Below are 22,719 nucleotides of genomic sequence, written 5' to 3'. Positions count from 1 at the left end.
TGGCTAGCCATGCCCATATCCATGAGGAAAGAAGAAATGGGATTTTAAAAATTAAAATGAAGAAGTGACACAAATAGTTTGAAAATGACTATGTTTGACTGTAAGGCTCAATTATATGGGTGTGGTTAGTTCCATTCCAGTGAATGGCTGCTCAGAGGAGTATTGCTTTAATAGTATTTATTCATTCATGTTTGTTGAGAGGATAATAGTATCCATTCATTCATAGTTGTTGAGAGGATGCATTTTTGGGCGAGTCTTTTGTGGTAGTTCTGTTATCAGGAAGTATGCATGCATCCCATCTATGCCTTGTCCTGACTTCATTTCAATCAGAGTTTGATAAGAGTCTCTTTTAATTCTGTCATTTTTGACATTGTTTTACCATATACCCAGAGCCCATAAAAAGACAAAAACTCAAAATTTTAAATACAGTTTCTATTGAATATGTATTGCTTTCATACTGTTGCAAATTTGAAAAATTAAAAGCTAAACTATCAAAAGCTAGGGACTTCCTGTAGTCTTAAAAATGAGTAAATGTAGAGATAGGAATTAGACAGTGGATTATCCAGAGTCCTCTAGAGGTACAGCACTTATAGAATGAATATGTATAAATGAGGAGTTATTAAATTGGCTCACAGCATGTAGTCTGGGCAGTTTAACAATGTCTGATTCACACTGGAGATGCCAAGAATCTGGTAGCTTCTCATTCCTGAAGGCTGGGTGTCTCCACAGTCCCAATCTGCCACTGAAGGCCTGGAGGATTCCTGGGGAGCTGTTGGTCTTCAGTCTATGTGGTAATCCTGAAGAAGATGGTTCCAAAAATGGTGATGGAAAGCTGCAGCAACAGAATAGATGGGCTTGCCAGTGAGAGTGAAAGCAAGCAGGCTAAAAGGAAAATTTCTTTCCTCCATGCCCTTGTGTCTGGGTTGCCACCAGAAGGTGCCATTCAGAATTAGGATGGGTTACTGTGCTTCAGATATTCTGATTAAGGAAATCCCTCTCAGGAGTGCTCAACACCTTGGGTTTTCATTGATTCCAGATGCAGTCCAGGCTGACATAGAAGATTAGCCATTGTAGACATCTTACTTGTAAAGTGATAAATAAGTTTGTCACAGAGGTAATTCAGATTGAATATGTATATGCGTTAAAGCCACTTGGCATGTAAGAGGCTGCACTGCACACAGTCCATCTTGTCTCTCTTGTGTACTTTATGCTGTGCTTCTCTCCACACCATAGAAGTGATACACACACTTTTGTATTGAGAGGAATCTCTACTTTAGTTACGAGGATACGACTGAGAGAACAGTTGTCCCCATCTGTTGTAGCCCTGGAAAGTATGACTTTCTAGGCACGAGGGGTCTTGGGTGTCTGTGCTTATGTGCACGGAGAGGACATGAAGAGGACATGTAGAGAACACAGAGAAGACATGGAGAGGATACAGGCAAGTCATGGAGAGTACACAGGAAGACATAGAGAGGACGTGGAGAGGACAGGACACAGAGAGAACAACACGGAGGATAGGAAAAGTTCTGAGCCTGGACAGTTGTTTTGCTGCAGATGTAGGTGGGGGGATGTGGACAAGAGAACTAATAACTTAGTGCTTTTGAGGCTTCAGACTTCTGCTCTTCATCATTACCTAAGCTAATTATACCTCACATTCAGAGGATCCTAATGAGCTAGTGATTATTATCTCCATTGTACAGCTAAGTCAATGGGACTCTGAGAGATTAAGCGATCTGCCAACCCCACACAACCCATAAGTGATGGAAATGATGCTTAAGCCTGGATTCCCCCCACCCCACCCCAGTCTGATCATTCATCCAACAGGCATTTATTAAAAGCTTCATAGGGGTAGGGGAGCACACACATGCTTCATTCTTGATTAGAGAAACATCTCATGTGTCATGGAAGTGACCAAGCCTATTATTTATTCTGGATTTCCAGGGCTAGAGAGCAGTTGATTCTTGGGGAAAGAGATAGAGAAGAGGCTGCCTGTTCCACACAGCCTATTTCCCTGGGCAGCAGGATAGTTCTTCTTGCCTTCCAGCAGTAGTATGAATAGTTATTCATGGGGATGCTCACAGGGATCTCAAATATCATCTCCTCAGAATTCTGGGTACCAGACAATGCTCCTGGCTATCCGTTGGTGAGATATGATGACTTGGGTACAGGGAATATGTCAGCGTCTCATTACAGAAATTACCTCCTGATTAATTCAGTGCTGCAAAACTCTGCCTGAAGAGGAGGCAGTCACATCTTGAGAGTCAGCACATCTTAGGGCTTTGCACATTCATCCTTGGGATTCTGCCTCCTGGGCCAAGGCACACACCTGCTTTATCGCTCTGCAGTTAAATGCATATGATGTGTTTCAGGCTAAAATAATATTATTCTCTATTTTTAAATATTAATGTGTGGCTTCCTAGGCAAAGTAAAGCAAGAGCATCTCACATGTCAAGCCCTGGTGGACTGTCACAGACAGCTGATAACAGCCATGCAGATTGAGGAGCACAGAATGAGGCATGGCCTTGGTGAGGGGTACACAAGCCTCTCTACCACTGGAGTTCCCTGTAAAACATACACACAATCTGGGAATTTCTGTACTTCAGAACAGCATCTTTCTCAGGAACTAGCTATCCAGTGGAGAGAGACATGATTGTCACAGATTTTCATTACTGGGATGATTGGCTACCCACTCATTTTCCCTGTCATGCATTGTAGCTGTTTGTGCTCTTATTTCAGAGTATTAAAAATGAATAAACCACTGGATGGCGGTAGTACATGCCTTTAATCCCAGCACTCAGGAGGCAGAACCAGGTTGATCTCTGTGAGTTCAAGGCCAGCTTGGTCTACAGAGCGAGATCTAGAACAGGCACCAAAACTACACAGAGAAACCCTGTCTCAAAAAACCATAGATAGATAGATAGATAGATAGATAGATAGATAGATAGATAGATAGATAGATAGATAGATAGATGAAAAATTAAAAAAATAAATAAACCTAGAGGAACTGCAGTGAGTTTGGGATGCTTCAGGGGTTGATTGTAGGGGCTGAGGATATAGCTTAATAGGTAGGGTGCTTGCCTCATATACACAGGGCCCTGGACTCAATTTCTAGTACTGCATAGATCTGGATTGGTGGCACACACTTGTAAGGGGTAGATGCAGGAGGATCAGAATTTCAAGATCATGCTCAGTTGGCTATAGGGAACCTAAAGCCAGCCTGGTCTACCTTGTCTCAAAAGATCTAAAGGGAGTAAGGGTAAAGAGACGAGGGACTCGATGTTCTGACAGCTTCTAAACACACACACACACACACACACACACACACACACACACACACACACACACACACACACACATATATATATACATATCTATATATATATATGTCTCCTGAAAGTCTTTCCTTTCCCCTTTTGTTTTGTTTAACCCCATCAAGGGTCTCATGTAATCCAAGCTGGGTGACACTGAACCTCTGACCCTCCCACCTGTAATCCTAAATTCTGCCATTACCCTTTGTTAACGTGGTGCTGGGGATTCCACCCAGGGCTTCAAGCATGCTAGGCAAACACTCTACCGAGGACAGCCCCAGCCCCGAACGCTTTCTCTCACCTGGTCATCTCTCTCTCTCCTTTAACAGCTGAGCTGTCGCTGCAAAGTAAAATTGATTACAACTTTCCCTTAATACGGCAGCTGTTGTTTTCTCACCTCAGCTGCTTCCCATAATCCCGCAGATGGTAAACATATGTTTATGGGCACAAAGCAAAGGAAGCTGTATTGGGTTCCTCCCGTTCTTAATTCCTATTTTCCCTTTCATGCAGAAAGCTGGAATCGCAGCACTGGAAAGTGTATACATTTACAGATTAATATTTCTCTGCGTTAAGACTTTGGAAACAGCAGGGCAGCTAATGATATGCTAATGAGCTGACAGTTTTTATGGATCATAATGAAAGTCGACAAGTGTCTTTCTTGGCTTTTATGCAAGCTGGGATATTTTATTCACTGTCTTCAGGGCAGAGCTAGGCGATGGGTTGCATCTTGAAAATGCTCCTCACCAGCCCTTCCTTCCCATGATCCTGTTGTCAGAGCTTGGGTGTCTGCCAGCTTATAAATGGAACACATCTTCATCCATATATTTACATGCCTGGCAGGAAACGCTCCCACCGCTTTGCCTCTCCCTTTCAAAGCAATTTGTTTCAGTGTTTTTAGCATACAAAAAAACCCCAGAACCAGTTTCTTCAATGTAAACAGAGATCTGCAGGGAAATAAGAGCGTTAAAAAAGAATTAGCATTTGTTTGGCCTTAAAGCATCTTTCATTTGTGTGAGAGAGTGCTGAGTGTCTAGGAGGGTTTGCTAATCTCAGTTATCTTATATGTAAGAGGGTCTTAATGGCATCATTTTCTGATTTTTTTTATTATATCTTTCTATTTTTCTTACCGAACAACAAAAAATGTTGGAAATAATAGGAGTTAGTTTCACAAACATTAAAAACCCCAAATGTACCACCTATTAGTGGGAATTTATTTTTCAATTTCATGGCAAGCCGTCTGCAGGAGCTAGAGCTGGCAACAGGTGGATTAGGGGAAAGGAAGAGAACGGGTTCCTCCTCTGCCTTCCATCCTGACCAACAGCAAACATGTGGGTTCTTCACTTGAGGTGTTCCCTGGGGGTTCACATCCTCCTGAGATGTAGCTCCATGGACAAAGAGCAAGTTAGTAAAATAAATGTGAGGGTGGTGTGTGGATGACATCAGGCTACCTAGAAGCAGCTCTTCTCTTCACTGTTTAAAACTGCTTCAGCAAATGGCTGGCATCAAATGTAAATGACTTGTTGCACTGGGCAATGAAGACAAGCTGCAGTCATTTCAGTAAGAAGAGCTCTTTACATCCGTGTTTTGCAGCTGTGGGACTCCCGCAGGTTATCGCCTTAGTTGGGGTTTCTATTGCTGTGAAGAGATGACATGACTACAGCAACTCTTATAAAGGGAAACCTTTAATTGGGGTGGCTTATATTTTTCAGAGGTTTAGTCCATTATCATCGTGGTGGGACATGGCAGCAAGCAGGCAGACATGGTGCTGGAGAAGGAGCTGAGACCTGCAGGCAACAGGAAGTAGTCTGAGTGTCACACTGAGTGAAGCTTGAGCAAAGGAGACCTCAAAGCCCACCCCACAGTGAGATACTTTCTCCAACAAGGCCACACTTTTCTCCAACAAAACCATACCTCCTAATAATGCCACTCTCTATGAACTTATGAGGGCCAATCACATTCAAACTACCACAGTTATGCATTTTAAGCTTTGGCATCATGTGGCACCCTAGTGCCTGCTTGGGGTCAGAAGACCTGTACTATTTGGTTTAGGATGTAGGTGCACAGCAGGAAAACTATTAAAAGTATCAAAGCCTTAAGTTACTTACAGGTCAAAGGTTATCTGGCCCCAGCTCAGTTCTCATTTTGAGTAACAAAACCACTGCAGAAGCTTTTCCAAAATGTTCTTGGTTGTCCATTCCCCATAGTCTTGAGACTTCTGATATGTGTCCTTAGGTGAAAAAAGAATGCTCTGTATGATCAAAACTTCTCAGAAAAATATGGTCCAATATTGTGCAACAGGCTTCAGGAATTTGGTGCTCTTAGACTATTTACTGTGTAGACAATGCAAACTCTAAGACCCAGGAAGAACAGAGGATACTGGGATGTACACTCTTGATCCTGAGTTTGTGTATCTAGCAACCCAACCAGCTTCCATTCAGTACCAAGACAGTGAACTGCACATATGGGAGGGGTTAGATGCTACTCTCCCAACACTGAACTTTTAGCAAATAAACCTTCTTGTTCTGAAAGAAAATAATTGACAGTAGACCAAGCTATTCTAGGTTGGTCTGGAGCAGCTTTTGAAAATGCAGAGTCCTGGGTCCATTCCAACCCCACTGAAATGCAGATTTCTGGCTCCTTTCCAACCCAACTAAACTGGAGTCTAGCAGGGTTGGTCCAGGACCAAACGTGTTTAATAGATAATCAAGGTATTTCAGAATTATGGAGCTTGAAATTTGAGGAAGTCTGACAGGATAAATGATATGAAATAAAACATAGGTAATGAAGCTAACCAAGGCCAGCTAACACAGGCCCAGAATGCTGCTGAAAAGAACATAGGCCCATCGTGCTGTGTTAGATACAGTCCAAGTACTTCAGATGGGTATGGATGCATTTAGAGATAAATGAGGAGGGGTAAGGAAACTCACTCAGTCTTTTACCTTTTATGACTTCTTTTTTGAGAGGAGTTGCAGTACCGGAAGGCTCCTTTTTGTCTATGGAAATCCTCACAGGTGAATTTTTGTGTGGAGGAAAAAGGTTGAGGGAGATATTTTGTAGCCTACCTTTATATTTATAAAATTAGTGGTTTAAACTCTTAAAGTTAATTTAATTATTTTTAGCATGACAAATGTTCATCCTCCCATCATGTCATTTCTCCTGTTATCGTTCAGCTAGATACAATAGAGTCACCTGGGAAGAGGAAACTTCAGTGGGGGAATTGCCTCCATCTGACTAGCCCGTGGGCATGTCTGTGGGGGCATTTCCTTAATCAAGAATTGATGTCAGAGGGTCCAGCCCACTGTGGGTGGTGCCATGCCTAGGCAGGTGGTCCTGGACTGTATAAGAAAAGCAGCTGAGCAAGCCAGGGAAACAGCATTTCTCCATGGTCTTTATTTTAGTTCCTGCCTAGGGTTCCTGCCTTGGCTTCACTTCACTGTAACATGTAAGCCAAATGACCCATTTTCTTCCCAAGGTGTTTGTGCACTCTGTTTTATCGCTGCAACAGAAAGCAAAGTAGGACTGAAACTGGTGCCAGAGAGCAGGCTATTGCTGTGGTGGACCTGATCGTGTTGGTGTGGGAAAGGATTGTGAAAGGCTTTTGATGCTCTGGGCTAGAAAATCTATTGAGCAAATCTTGATAGCAAATCTATCAAGCTTAATAGGCTATTCTGTGGAAGCCTGATAAGAATGTTGACATAAATGCAGACAATGGAGGTCTGGCTTGTGAAATTGCAGAGGGACGTTTGAGAGACCCTCATAGACTCTATCAGGGCTGTTTTTGTGTTAAGTTTGACTTAAGGAAGAGAGGTCATCAATTTGAGAAGAGATAAGAAGGGGGCATAGGAGAGGTTGGATGGAAGAAAGGGAAGGTGATGAACCAGCCTGACTCCATCTTAGGCTTGAAAGTTATCTTATGGTAAAGACAAACTAGGTTTATTCCTGTTTATGATTAAACTTCTGTTTCTCAAGGATTCTACCTGTAGCCTTAACTACAAATGGTTCTGTACTGCCTGTTCTAGGAAACGGCAACCATGTCTTTGCTTCAAGAAGTTATCATAACTATTTTGCAACCCTTCCTTTGTTTCAAAAGGTTGTTATGACTACCTTGTTGTGACTACCTGTTGTTATGACCACCTTTCAACATGTCTTTGTTTCAGGAGGTCATTATGACTAACTTGTTATGGTTATGTTCTGCTCCTATAACCCTGCCTATTTTGCATGCCAAACCCCACATTTGGAAACCTCCTACCTCTGAGCTTTAAAAACTCTATCTTCTTCACATCCATGGCTGACCTATCGAACCTCATCTTAGTGGGGAGGCAGCTCATGTACAGAAATGAAAAAGCTTGCTTTAATTAATTAGGCCATGATGATTTAGGTTAGTGGTTTTTCTCTTCACATCTTTGAGATTAACAAAGAGGGAAATGATATAATTATTTTCTAAGTAAATTATATTTAAAATGAGTGTTTATAAACTATAACCACAATAAATTTTGAAAGGAAAAAACAGAATCTCTGGATATGAAACCTTTGCTTTGTTGGGACAAAATATGCTGGTTAACTGGGGCTAAAAAATCAGCTGTGATTATCAAGAGGTGAGTATCAATGAGTAGGAATCTTCTGAGAATTTTGGAGTATTTCCTCAAGGTCAGAACATAGGAGGTGTAGTTAAGAGGGGGCCAAGGCTTTGTCACAAGCTGGCAGCTGAACTTGGTGATTTTGGTGGCAGGAAAGCTGTTGGATTGAAGGGTCATGGAAAGCTGCTGAAGCTTGGTACTCTGAGGCAGCACTGGAATGTCTATGAAAAGAGGCCATCTGGCAAGGTATAACTCTTGCAGTGGAGATACAAAGACTGAGTGAATCATGGAGAGAAACTGAGGCTTGTCACTATGAAAGGACAGGAAAGGTTGTCAGTGAAGACACAGCTTCACTTACAGTGGAGACCCTAGCATATTGCTAATGACAAGACCATGGGACAATCACCAAGGACAGCATAGGTGTGGTGTGGAATCAGCCTACAAGATAAGCTGTGTATGCTGTGGATGGCAGAACTGGAGAATCTGAGCCACCAAGGCCCTTTGGAGGCCAGAAAATTGTGAGTGAGTTTCAGATGTCAGACAGGATTTGGAGCTACAATACTGGACTTTGGTTTTACTTAAGAATGCTTGTTTTTATGTCCCCGTTTTTCAATTTTGGAAGAACGCATTCAACTTACATTTTATTTTACCAAAATCTACAGCTGAGAGTCTTTGGCCTTTAAAAGTAATTGAACTTTTAAACTGATGAAAATTTTAAAGACTTGTGGAATTCTTGAAGTTGGACTGTGTTTTTTTGCTGGGGACACACAAGAAAGCAAAGGTTGTAGTGTCATGGTGGTATGTTTGTGTGTAAAGTTAAAAAGAAGTCAGTTGTGCTGGTTTGTAGCTAGAGTTTTTCTGCCTTACCCACAGTCAGGACAAATCTGTATCTTATGGGGACACAAAGAAAATTTTAGGATTGTGGAGTAGTCCATGAGGCTGTATCGTCTGAGCCAGTTGCCTTGAAATGATTCTGGATGTTGGATCATCTGGGCCATGGTGTCATCAGAGACCTTTCAGGTGGTCTTGGCTGGTCAAACCTGATGTGTCTTAATCTGGAACAAATCCATAGCCTCTGGCTTTCTGTGGAAACAAAAGCAGAGCCTCCTTTCCAAAGCAACATATCCTTACATTCAAATTTTGAAGTCAAGGTACCTTTAAAGTATACATTTTGGCATAACTCAACAGCTTTTGCAATCAAATGTTTTTCTTCAGTTACGAATATCAAAGAGAACATAATCCAGATTCTCTGTATGGTAGCCATCTTTACGTGACTTATTTTTTGTATTACCTTGAGCCTATTGCTTTAAACTGCAGCCTTCTAAGCCTGAAATGGCACCATGGCTGCTGGCTCCGCCCACTTCAGCTTCCCAACATGGCAGTGGTACATTTTCCACCAGCTCTGGGAGCCATCAACTCTCAGAAATAGTGGGTCTATGCTTCTATCAAAGCAGCGTGTAGCCCAGAAACCTCTTTTTGTTTTGTACTACCAAAAGCTAAATCTACCACGCAGCTTTATGTGCCACTTGCAGAGGCCTCATTCCCGTCATACTGCAGGTCGAGTGCACACACTAGGAACCCGCCATAGTAGCTCAAACACACACGCTGCCACTAGCTTGAAAGAGACAACTAGGAACTGTTTTTAGCTCCGTTTTAGAATCTTTTTACTAAGGTTTTAAGTGGAAACTCTTGCCAATATGTTGGGCACCATTTGTAGCTAGAGTTTTCCTGCCTTACCCACAGTCAGGACAAATCTCTATCACCTGCCAGTCCCACAGCCGCTCAGACCCGACCAAGTAAACACAGAGACTTATATTGCTTACAAACTTTATGGCTGTGGCAGGCTTCTTGCTAACTGTTCTTACAGCGTAAATTAATCCATTTCCATAAATCTATACCTTGCCACATGGCTCATGGCTTACCGGCGTCTTCACATGCTTCTTGTCATGGCGGTGGCTGGCAGTGTCTCCCTCCACCTTCCTGTTCTCTTTTCTCCTCTCTGTTAGTCTTGCCTATGCTTCCTGCCTGGCCACTGGCCAATCAGTGTTTTATTTATTGACCAATCAGAGCAATTTAACATACAGCCCATCCCACAACACTGGTTAGTTTTCTTCACCTTGACACAAACTAGAGTCACCTGGGAAAATGCAATCTCAGTTGAGGAGTTACCTCTGTCAGATTGTGCTGTTGGGCATGTATGTGAGACTTTTTAAATTTGCTTACTGATTAATGTCAGAGGGCCCAGTCCATGGGGACTGTACCACCACCATGAAGGTGGACCTGGGTTATATGAGAAAGCAGTCTGAGCAAGATGGGGAAACAGGCCAGGAAGCAGCTTTCCTCCATGGTCTCTGCTTCAGTTCTTGCCTCCAGGTTCCTGCTCTGGCTTCCCTTGATGATGGGCATTTAAGACAAATAAACCCTTTCCTCCTTCAGAATGTTTATCACAGCACCAAAAAGCAAAGTAAGATAGTCCAATCCCATGTCACCAATGTCTAGTCACTGCATGATCAACATGGTGAGTCAATGCAAGAACTCCTGGTCCTTATTTTGGGGAGGATGTGGGATGCCAGCATTCTTTGGGTCCCAAGTATGTACATTTACACCAAGATTTCTGTCAGTCACACACACATAGTATACTCACACTTCTGTGGGCACAATTACACTTACACACACACTTCTGTGGTGTGTGACATGCATGTTTATAGCAACACTTTGGTAGGGCACCTGCACATTTATACCTACACTTTTGTGGGCCATATGCACATTTATACCATATTTCTGTCAGTTACACATATACATACATTTCAATGGTTCACATGCACGTTCACATCCACTCTTCTGTGGGCTATGCACACAATCACACTCCTCTTCTGTGGGTTATACACACAATTATACCCACTCTTCTGTGGGTTATGCACATAATCACATCCCTCTTCTGTGGGTTATACACACAATTATACCCACTCTTCTGTGGGTTATGTACATAATCACATCCCTCTTCTGTGGGTTATACACACAATCACATCCACTCCTCTGTAGGTTATGCACACAATCACACCCCTCTTCTGTGGGTTATGCACACAATCACACCTCTCTTCTGTGGGTTATGCACACAATCACATCCCTCTTCTGTGGGTTGTGCACATAGTCACACCCACTCTTGTATGGGTTGTGCACGTTTACATCCACCTTTTTGTGAGTTTCAGTTGGTATTGCTGTCCTGTCTCTAGCATTCTTTCAACCCAGCATCGATTTGTATCCATTCTGCATCAAGTTAACATCTTGATTTATGTGGCAAGAACAAGTTTTCATGCCCACGTGTGGGCTGACCCCTATGACTTTTTCTCATAAAAAATACCGAGTGCTTTGGGTTTTTGTGTTAATGAGCATTGGGAAGCTGTCAGCCCTTCTTTCAGTTCTTTTTCAAGTCAACATCATTGACCTTCACCTAATGATCTGTGACACACACACACAATACAACACACACATACACCCAATAAACACATACACCACACACACCCCACACATCATACACAACCACATACACACACACTGCACACACACACCCTACACGCCCGACACATATACCACACACACACCATACACACCACACACACACACACAAAAATACCACACACACCACACATGCAAACACACATACCATACACACACACCACACACACATATACATACACATACACACACCACACACACATTGCACACAAACACGTACGTGTACGTACACACACATACACACACACACACACACACACACACACACACACACACACACACACACACGCATGCACGCACGCACACACGCATGCACCAGAGATCAAAGGAGGAAAAAGAGAATCAAGGAAAAGTAGTAGGAAGTGATTTGTACCTCATTTTTTAATCTGAAATGAGTCAGGTCTCGTCAAAGAAGGCCACGGAAGGCTATCATGCCCTAGATTGTTATTAGGCCAATAGATGTCTCATCTTTTCAAGGTGATTTTCCACTTTTGTGGGAAAGAGATAATTTATATAAAACACATACATTTCTGAGAACTCTTCCCATTCCACATCTTCTGACAGGAATGGATGGCCTGGTCCTCTCCTGGCACATGTGTGTCTTCTGCACATTTCTGTATCACTAAGATTGACCAGTACTCTGTTTTGGGTTGCCTGGGAGTTTCTCAGTTTTAGCAATAAGATTGTTGTAGAAAACCTCTATATATTGGGCAAACCAGGGTGGCTGGTTATTCTAAATCTATCTAAAATCTACTTGATTACATAGGTATTTTCTTTTTAAAGAAGAAATAAATTTAATATTGTATTTTTGCTTCATAATTTAAATTATATTGTACTTTCTACATATGAAATATTTTATAGATTTTAGTAAATGTACACAATAATGGGATCTTTGTGAATTTTTACCTAAGTATCCTGTTTTGTTCATGTTTACCCCATCTCTCCCTATTGTCTCCCTGCTGCTCTCTTTTCTCCCACAGTTTTCCTTCTTCACCACAGATGTAACCCTCTTCTGCTATCACATCTCTCTCTCTCATACACAGAGTTCCTACACATGACAGAATGCTCAACACTTTGTCTTTTCTTTCCTTCTCATTTTTCTTTGTTGTCCCATCCTCCACGGACTCTTTCTTCCTCCCCTACACAGTCCTGCTCAGGTTTCTTATAGACAGATGTTTTCTAGCATGGCATTTAATTTTCTGTGGTGGTTTGTTCTCTAATGGAAATCAATAGTTTTGTCTATATAAGCATATATTTCTACACACACTATATACATACACAAATGGAAAAGCAATTAAAAAACAAGAGGACTCACAGGTGACAGTGCAGATTCAGATGCCTGTTAAATTGACCCAAATCTTGTGTTAGAAGGATTGTTAGCTTTTGGATGCAGTATTTCCCGTCCAGGTGACTGATGCTCATAGAAGGTGGCTCTCTTCTTGTGAAGTCCACACAGTAAGCTAGAGTCAAGGTCTAGAACTTGGCTTCACCTGACTTCTAAGCGTAGATTTTATCTATCTATCTGTCTGTCTTTCTATATCTCTATCTCTATCTATCTATCTATCTATCTATCTATCTATCTATCTATCTATCTATCTATCTATCTATCTATCTATCATCTATCTAGTTTTTCAAGACAGGGTGTCTCTGTATAACAGCTCTGACTGTCCTGGAACTTAGTCTTTACCCTAGGTGGCCCCCAACTCACAAAGATCTGCCTGCCTCTGCCTGCTGAGTACTGGGATTAAAAGTGTGCACCACCACTGCCTGACAGATTTTCTTTTCTTTTCAAGTGCCAATGTGTTTGAAAGTTGACCTGCCTTTTGAAGTAATTGTTTGGCTGTGAAAGATGAAACATTTTTGTATCTGAGAAAAGCTGATTCAGGTTGTGTTAATTGCTGCATGAGCTTATGAATTAATAGTGAGGAGAAGTGGCCGGTTCCTCTCCCATGGTGAAACCAGCTCCTCTTGTGATCATAAGCCCTGCTTCCTGCCCAAAGACAATGAGGTTCAAAAAAGTGCACAGTTGTGCTGTTGATCTGCCCTGATCCTGTTATTTCTATTAATATTTCCTATTAAATTTTATATCAGAAATAATAAGAGAGCAATACATGCTGACTGCTTGTTTAGAAGGGATGCACATAAATGTTAAATGTTAGTCTCTCTAAAGACTTGCACACCATCTTAAGCCTATATTTTATTTATAGATGAAGCTCAATATTCTGAACCAGTGTCTGCATCTTCCATCTGTTCTCTTCTATCTCTTCCAATAGATCTAAGGAAAAAAAATCCCTCTAAAAACAGAATCTTAAATATAACTTGAAAAATCCCAAAGCCAAGCCAATGTTTTCATTGAGAGATCAGCCCTCGATGACCATCTTCAATTTGGTCTTTTCTTCCAGACTGAACTGTAGTGTTTAAGCAGTTCTTTCTCCTCGGAGATGTTGATCAAGTTTTAAGACTCCAGAAGACTCAGTGTTGTTCAATTAGTTAAAGAGTGAAAATTGTTGCTTAGTTTTTCTTTGATGTCTCATTTTATTTCCTTAACTAAATGAGTCCACAGAAGTGTTTATTGGGGTTGGGAGTATGGCTCCATGGGTAAAGCACTTGCCATGCAAACCTGTGGACAGGATTTTGGAACTCCAGCACCTAGTAAATTCTGAGTGGAAATGGACACCTACCTGTTATCCTAGCACATAAGAGGCAGAGATGATGCCAAGAGCCAGCTGGGTAGCTAGAGTATCTAGATGGCTTTAGGTTCAAGTGAGGAACTTGCCTCAATATATACCAATTGAAGAAGATGCCTGACTGTTACATTCATGTGGACACATGTGCATGCATGTATATCCTAACACTCGGGCCCACACTCATATAGACAGCATACACATATGCATACACACTATATACAGACATATGCAAAAATGAGAAATCTTTAATGTATTTATTCCCATTTAAAAAAATAAGCCTTGTAAATCATCATTAATCAATATTCCAGGTTGAGTAGGACATAAAGGAGTTTATATTCCACAGTGGCTTTGTAATTTGATAGTTTATGAATGCAGATACTTTCTAATGCACCCTTGGTGTTTGTTGTTCTAGCTGACATTGACCAGAAGGAGTTAACCATGGCCTTCTGAAGATAAATGTACAAACGATTTCTAGACAGGGGTGATTTGGAGCAGTGGAATGGTCCTGGCCAAGGCTGACTTGCCTTTAGAGTGAACTAGTCTTGCTAAACACCATCTGGCTTGCATGGATGTGGGCTGCACAGGGCCACTGGCAACTGTCATTCATTGTTACTTCTCTCTTCCTTGTCAGGGGATCATCCAAGACGGCAAGATCATCTTCATGCCGAACGGGTTCATCACACAGTGTCCTAACCTAAATCGCAGTAAGTGGCACTTAGGCACGTCTGAATGTAATATTATATGACTTGTTCCTAGTGTTGGACAAAAACATCTGGAAGGATATCCACAAATTATATAAGATTTACTTTGGAGAGGGTGGAAACAGTAAAAGGAGTATCTGTTGTAGATATTACTGTGTCTTTCAAGCTTGCAAAAAGATTTTGTGTTCTTTACAAAATTACAGTCTGAGGGTAAGAAAGGATTAGACAATGAGTTCTGTACATTAGAACAAAAATACATTTAATATAATTATATAAATATATGTTTAAGGTAACAGTATGTATCTCACAATACAATTTTTTAAATTTTTTGACCCGGGTGTGAGTTACTTCTTGGAAAGTTTCCTCTTTTTATCAGTCACCTTTCAATTCATATGAGCATTTAGTTTAAAAATCATGTTCTTTTCAGTTAACTGCCTCTTCTTTTTCATTTTTTTATTATTAATAAAAGTGAGGGAAACAGCATCAGGACCAGAAATCCCATCATTTTCTGCAAATTTTAATCCCAAGAAAGCAAACTCCTTGTATAGTTAAATAACTCATTTCAAGTTTCTCTTTCTTGTGTGAGCACATGATCAACACATACCTTCTGTTTTCTTTATTGAGCTTGTCCAACATGCAGTGATTTCCTGAGCCTGGTTCAAGGAATAATGGATTTGCAAGAGCTTTTGGCCAAGATGACTGCAAAAGTAGGTGTCTAAATTCATTGCAATGTTCTGTCTCTAGGTCCTGTCTAGAATCCAGAGTGATCTGTTTATTGGAAACACTTTTATCTTGGCATGTATAAAGTGCTACTACAAAATGTTTTATTTTTGCTTGAAATGGGACTACCTGTAGTAAGCACAATGACTGAGGTCTTTGATAAGATTAGGCTGTATCACAATGGTTTTCTTGAGAAGTATTGGGAAGCAGAAAGCAGTCTGTATCACTGTAGGTTCCTTTTGAATAAAAAAAAATTTACCCAGTGGCTATGAAGGCAGTAACAACGAGAGATGATATATGGGCAGAATCACTGCAGCTTGTGAGTTAATGTATTCTGGATGTAAGAATAATTGATAATAATCAGGAGGGTAAAACAGCTATCGTGGGCAGATTTCTGTCATTGGAAGGCATTATATCAAGCTTCTAATATGTGGCTCATTTTCAGATCGGTTCTGAGTTAAGTGAAGGGGCAAAGATACCTTTAGTTGTATCATGCAGAATACGTCTTCGTCATTCATCCAGCAGACATTGTGTATGGCTCTGGGATTTTCCTGGGACCCTGTTAGACATAAAGAGGCAATGATGAGCAACACAATCCCTCATGTTCATATTGAGTCGCTGAGATCCAAATGTAAATAATTAGGAGCTTTCATATGTATTCATGAAGTGTGGCTTTACACGAAACTCCAAAGCCTTGTGGAAAAGGGCACAGAAATGAAAACAAAACAAAACAGAAAATGCTGCTGTTGTGGCAGTGATCAGTCCTGGACGTGGACTCTGGCCTAGGGCAAAGGAAGAATTAGGTTGGGCCTAAGAGACATTAAACTCTGCAAAAGTAAGAATTTTAATAATGGTGAAAATGATCCATTAGTCCCATTCTACCTGTGGCTGACTGCTGCTGGCCTCAGCTGTGGCAAGTGGAAATGTAGGGGGAGGTGGGTAAGTGATTGGGAGCCATCGATCATGCCATGGCTGACAGCCTTTTTAGCTCACACTAGATTTTTAGCTATGGCATCTTCTTCAAGCTTGTGTGTGTGTGTGTGTGTGTGTGTGTGTGTGTGTGTGTGTGTGTGTGTATGTGTGTGTGTGTGTACATGTGGTGGGTGCATCGGTGCCTAAGAACTAAGGGCATAAGTCAATATTGCTGTCTATCCGAGTCTTTTCCCACCTTCGTTTTTGAGTTTCTCTCTATATCTGGAGCTCACCGATTGACTGTATTGGTTGGCCAGTGAGCCCCAGAAATCCTCCTGTCTTTGCAACCTCATTGCTGATATTATAAGCATGCCATCACACATGGCTTTTTACCCGGGTAATGGGGATATGAAAATGGATCCTCAAGCTTGCACAGCAAACATGTCTTCCCAGTGCCCCAAGCTATATCTTCTTTTGTCTGGAAAAGAGAGACAGAATACTTTTTCTAAAGAGAAAGATGGAGACTGAGGCTGGAGTCCTAAAGCATTAGCTTTTCACCTTGAGAGTTTGGAGGAAATTGGAATCGTGGGCAATTATTCACCATCCCAGCTTGTGGCACATAGAAGCTTTTATGTCACATTGTCTGCAGCAGCTTGATCTCAATACTGGTAATTATATTTTAGCATGCTAGCAGATTTTTAGAACAAGACACATGCCACTCAGCCTCAGGTGATGGCTGGCCTCCATTCTCAGCTCCCAGGATGCTCTTTTCTTTCCCATTCTCCCCCATGCAGCAATGCCATTTTTCTCTTTTGAGCTGTGCACTGTCTAGGAGCCACAATGAACTCTACCCTTTGAATAGTATTATGTAAAATGGGCATTTGTGAAGTGGAAGACATTTAATTGTGGGAAATTGCAAGCTGAAAATGGTTTCATTCACCTTCTAAACCCACTCCCTTGGTGCTTTGCAGATTTGTAAGTCTGTTCCTTCTAAACTAGAAAGATGTGTGATTCTGCAGGGGAGTTGTTCTTCCATTTCCACTGCATTGTTTGGAATCTATCTATGGAAAACTATATATATATCCCTTCTCACATTAGTTTTCGAGACAGAGTTTCTCACTATACCTGAAGCTCGCCAATTGACTGTATTGGTTGGCCAGTGAGCCCCAGAAATGCTCCTGTCTCTGCATCCCCATAGCTGATATTATAAGCATGCCAGCACACATGGCTTTTTCCCTGGGCAATGGAGATAGAAAGTCATTTCCTCAAGCTTACACAGCAGACATGCACACGCATGCACACAACTAGCTAATTTGTAGGCTTTGCCAAACCAAGAGGCAAAATTTAAGATCCTGTGTATATACTTGCTTTATTTAAAACATAATTGTATATAACCTAAAATATAACCATTGAAAAGTGTGAAGACCATTCGTAGCTTACAGGCTGTATAAAAATAAATGGTAGACAAAATTTGGCCTGTGGAACTTAACCATCAGTGTAGAAGAAACTGGAAACTCATTCATTAGCTAAACTTGTTGGGCAGTTTCTACGTGTTTGGTCCAGTGCTTATCTTTTATGTGTGCTAGCCCTTCAATTCTCCAAATAGTTCTGAGAGCTTAGTTTAATTTGTTAATTCGTTAGCATACTTCACAGAGAAGACTGAGGATCAGAATGGGTAGATAGCTCTTCCTGAGATAACAGAAGGCAGACCCAGGACCAGAACTCAGGTTCTTGGATCTTGAAAGGCCAGCCATATCCCAGAAAGTTTACGGTTGGAGGGAAAAAAAAGGATTGTAAAGAGAAACAAAATAAAATGTGAAGAGGGGAAGAGGTGGGTGTTAATAAGTGCACATCAAGAGGATGGAGGCATCAGAAAGGAGAAGGAAGAGGAAATAAAAAAGAGCCATGTTGCTGAGCCATGCCTAAGTTCTCAGATTCGCTGAAGGGATAAATGTAGGAGCCTGCAGCCACCCAGTGCAGAGGAAGTCCAGGGCAGGAAGAAGACCTTTCATCTCACCCTTTGCCTCTGAACTGCTTCTTTTCTGTCTTTGAGACGTGGGTTGACATTGTGCATGCTTCTGCAAAGATGATGAGGCCTTGTGTTTCTGTCACCTCACTTCACAGATTCACTCTCCCAGCCCATACCAGGCCAGGTGAAGTCTAAGAGGAGAATTTTCCAAGGACAATTTTTTCTCCCTCCTGCCAGTGGTAGGGTCTGAACAAGAAGGCTTTTCTGTGCTGTGGGAGGCTTGCTTTTTCTGTACTATGTATAAGGCTTACTTCCTTTTCATTCACCTCCAATGAGGGTCTAGCCTTCCAGAGCCTTACCTGTGCACAGGAGTTTCTTTTAAGGGCCACATCTTAGACTATACTGTCTCTCTGTTGTACTTTCCCCCATGTCACCATCAAGATGGGAGCCCAAGGGCTCTGTACTTCAGCAGGATACAGGTGGGCCTTGGTGTTTGCTGGTCACCTGGGATCCCTTCTGTCAGTCTGCCCTGGCCTCTGTGACTTTCTTTTGAGCTGCATCTGTGGTGACTTTTGAGATTTTTACTTATATGTTGCCTGCAGGATTTTAGTTCATTCATGCAGTGAAGTCCTTTAGGGCATCTGATCTACCATCTTGGTGGAAACAAAGCATCATTGATCCTTTTGGCAGATTGAGGGATATGGAGTCTGTAGCTGTGAGGCCAACTGGAAATTAAAGACAGTTAGTTCCAAGATGCAAAGAGAATTCAATGGCATCAAGTCTACTTGTCATCAGGATTTATCTCCAATTAAATAAACCTAGTGTGACAAGTGTTAGTGGATGGGATTGGGCTGGGTTTGGGTTGTCTAGCAGCTGTGATTAAGACAGAAATTTATCAGAGAGCCCAAGGCAGAGCTAGAGACAGGGATTTGGAATGCTAACGATCTGACCCTGAGCATCCCTTTGACATTGTTTTAGATGTTCCTAGTCTTGAACAAGCCATTGGACTTTTCTAGCTCCCAAATTCCCATCTGTAGAGATCATTATTCCTTACATCAGCCTATGAGCTTTGGTGCACATTCAGTGAGCATTGCTGTTATTCATACTAGTAAACCAGGAAGGACCAGTAGTCTCTAAGGAAATGCACACCTTCCTCAGTGGCTAGATATCTCAAATACTGATAGCATCTCCTAGATGATGTCAGGACTTGCATCTGCAGCAGGAAAAGAGAGGACCTGAAAAGGCAGTTCATATATGGGTTTTCATACCTGGGTTTTCATACTCTGGGAAACCTCAGAGTCCTTTTAGAGAGCAAGTCCAGGACATGGGTGGTGCCAACCCTTGGTATGTGGTCCTGGGTTGTATAAGAAAGAAAACTGAGCAAGCCATGAGAGCAAGGAAGTGAGCAATTCTCCATGGACTCTGCATCAGTTCCTGCCTTCAGGTTCCCACTTTGAATTTGACTGGGCTTTCCCTCCTGATAGACAATAAATTGTAAGCTGAAGTAAACCCTTCCTTCTCAAATTGCTTTTGGTTGTAGTCTTTATCACAGCCTATGTAAAGTAACTATACCGTTGTCTGTCTGAGACTGATAAGTTCCTTTTGTGACTGTCTCCAGTTGCATCCATTTTTCTGCAAACAACATAACTTCATTCTTCCCGATGGCTGAAGAGTATCCCATTGTATGTGTGTGTACATTTTGTTTATCCATTCCTCTGTTGCTGAGCATCTTGGTTTGTTTCTCAACTTAGCTTTGTGAACAGTGGTACAGTCAACATTGATGTGCAAGTATCTCTGTGACGTGTTGTTCTGGGGTCTTTGGGTAAATTCTGAGAAGTGGCCTAGCTGGGTCACATAGTGGGTCTATTTTGAGGAACTTCCACACTGATTTTGATAGTGTCTGGTCTGGCATATGTTCCTACTCAGTGTACAGGGTTCCTTTTGTCCTCACCTGCAGCGACAGTTGCTTTTATTCATTTTCTTGCTGACTGCCATTCTGACTGTGGCGAGATGGGATCTCAGTGTGGTTTCTCTTCACATTTCTTAGATGGCTAATGTCTTAGTTTTGTTGCTGTGATAAGAGACCCTGACAAAAGCAACTTGAGGGAGATAGGACTTATTTGGCTCTTTGTTCCAGGTTACAGTCCATCCTTAACAGGGAAGTCAAGGCATCAGGGACTTGAAGTAACTATTATATCAGTCAGATTACATCCAATCAAGAAGAGAGAGCCTTGAATGGATGCTTATGCTCAGTGCTTTGCTGATTTCATCGTCCAGCACATGCAATGGTACTGTCCATATTCAGGGTGGTATTTTTGCACCTCAATTAACCAAATTAAGGAAATCCCTCACAGGCATGCCTACAGGCAAACCTAATCTAGACAATTCCTCACTGAGACTCTCTTTCCAGGAAAGTCTCGGTTATGATAAATTGACAATTAAAACCAACCCTCACAATGAGGGCAAGCATTTCTCAAATGCATATTGGCCATTTGTTCATCTCTTGAGAACTGTCTTTTCCTTTCATTAATCCCATTATTTGGTATTTCTGATGTTCAGTTTTTGGAGTTCTGTGATACTGAATTTGAAGATATTAATTAGAGATAGCTAGATTATCCAAGACTTGGAATTCCTTTTTTAAAATTACGTTTATTTGCTTGTTTATGTTTGCATGTACACATGTGCACATGGCACAATGTACATGTGTTGGTCAGATAACTGCCTCCATGAGTTGGTTCTCTTCTTCTGTCATGTGTTTTCTGTGATGGAACTCAGTTCTTTATGCTTGGCAACAAGCAGCTTGACTTGTTGTAACAAGCTGCCAGCTCCTAGACCTGGAATTTCTGCATTACATTTTATTTAAATCGCTGAAATTTGTGTGGAAAAATCAATTCCCAGTTAGAGTGTCATTTCAAGCTGTGACATATTTAATTTTGAGACCTTTCTTGTTTTGAGGAACTCAGTGATAATTTTTCAATTAAGAGTAAAGGTTTAACAATGATTTACATTTTCTCCCATCCACATAACAAACACCAAAACAGTACTTCAAAGGGAAAAGGCAATCTATTGTAGGACTAATGTACTCCCATCCATCCATTGACATCTTCTTGTGAAGAAGCCCTCCACAGTCTGTCTTCTAGTGTGTAGAGCTAGGAATAAATAATTCAGTTCATGGTTGCTTAGATAAGTGCAAGAACAAAGGTAAAACACAACAGAGATGCAGACCTAAACTGTATCTGTCTGGGATCTCAGGCATTCTCACAGAGAGGGAGCTGTGAGAAATAGTTTTTGAAATGAATTTGTATAAATTCAGCATGCTTCCACCAATGGCAGAAAATGCAATTCTTTTTTTTTTTTTTTTTTTTTTTTACTCAGAGCTGTTTTTCTCCTTTATTGTTGTTATAGGATTTAGCAGAGGAAAAGAAGGCAAGATTACATATTAAATGCCTTTGAAAAATTAGATTTTTTTTTTTACTTTAGTGTCCCTTTGCCTTTGTTATCTGTCTGTTATACTCTTTTTATTATAGAGATTAGGGCTTCTCCGTGTTGCTACAAAGAGCTAAACACATTAAAAGTCAAAAGAAAGTTCAGACAGGAAAACAAAATGCATCACATTAAAAGCGGAGCTTTCTGAGGGCCAGGGTCTCACAGAGGGATGTAGCTCAGCTTTGTTGGATGGGCACTTGTCATCACTAAGGCTCACCTCAGGGGAGCTCCTAGAGTGTCACAGAACTTCATTCAGTAGCTGGAGCTCCCTCTCAGGTCATGGGGTCTTGAAGGAGTTTCCTTCTTGGAGTCATATAGACACTAGAGTTGTTCCAGATTTTCAGAGTGAGGCATACACTTGCTATCAAGGTCACAGGCACCCTTTGGAGGCACTTTTAGCAGGCTCATCTAGCTCACCTCTTTTTGTGAAAGCCCAGATCACACAGAAACTATTGGGGCTAATAGATGGAATGAAGATAGTGAGTGATAAGCTGTCATTTTATTATCTTTGATGTCATGTGCCTTGGTTATTTAACCTCAGCAAACTCTTGAAGTATGTTTTATCTGTGCTACCTAAAGAATTCCCAAAGATCTTAATTATCACAGATTCTAGAAACTCTATAATTAGACTGGAGCTTTAAATGAAACGCACCACTTTGGAAGATCATACATATTAGAAGGACCTGGAGGGAGTTCAGAGCAAGTCTGGTAGTTCTCCAGGGTGAATGTGGACCATGCAGGTAGTCAAGGTGCCTGCTTTCTCTGTGGTTCGCCACCTCATTATAGTTGGCAACAAGGACACATTCCTTTGAGAAATTTCAAGTGCTTGGAGGAAAAGGGTTA

At 41.4% G+C, this 22,719-nt stretch overlaps 1 protein-coding gene across 3 annotated transcripts in view; it reads left to right on the top strand.

The window, feature by feature from the left end:
* Nell1 (neural EGFL like 1) overlaps positions 1-22,719 on the top strand; it is an 850,243-nt gene that overhangs the window by 221,653 nt on the left and 605,871 nt on the right. For all 3 annotated transcript variants that reach the window (XM_042277006.2, XM_042277016.2, XM_076543299.1), the window contains exons 6-7: positions 14,720-14,792; positions 15,414-15,496. In XM_042277006.2, the coding sequence (XP_042132940.1) occupies positions 14,720-14,792; positions 15,414-15,496 (156 nt within the window). The remainder of the gene's footprint in view (positions 1-14,719; positions 14,793-15,413; positions 15,497-22,719) is intronic.

Source organism: Peromyscus maniculatus, chromosome 1 (assembly GCF_049852395.1).
Source record: "Peromyscus maniculatus bairdii isolate BWxNUB_F1_BW_parent chromosome 1, HU_Pman_BW_mat_3.1, whole genome shotgun sequence".
In the NCBI taxonomy this organism is placed as follows: domain Eukaryota; kingdom Metazoa; phylum Chordata; class Mammalia; order Rodentia; family Cricetidae; genus Peromyscus; species Peromyscus maniculatus.
Note: the sequence above shows the minus strand (reverse complement) of the source record. Positions and strands in the feature narration are given on the sequence as shown.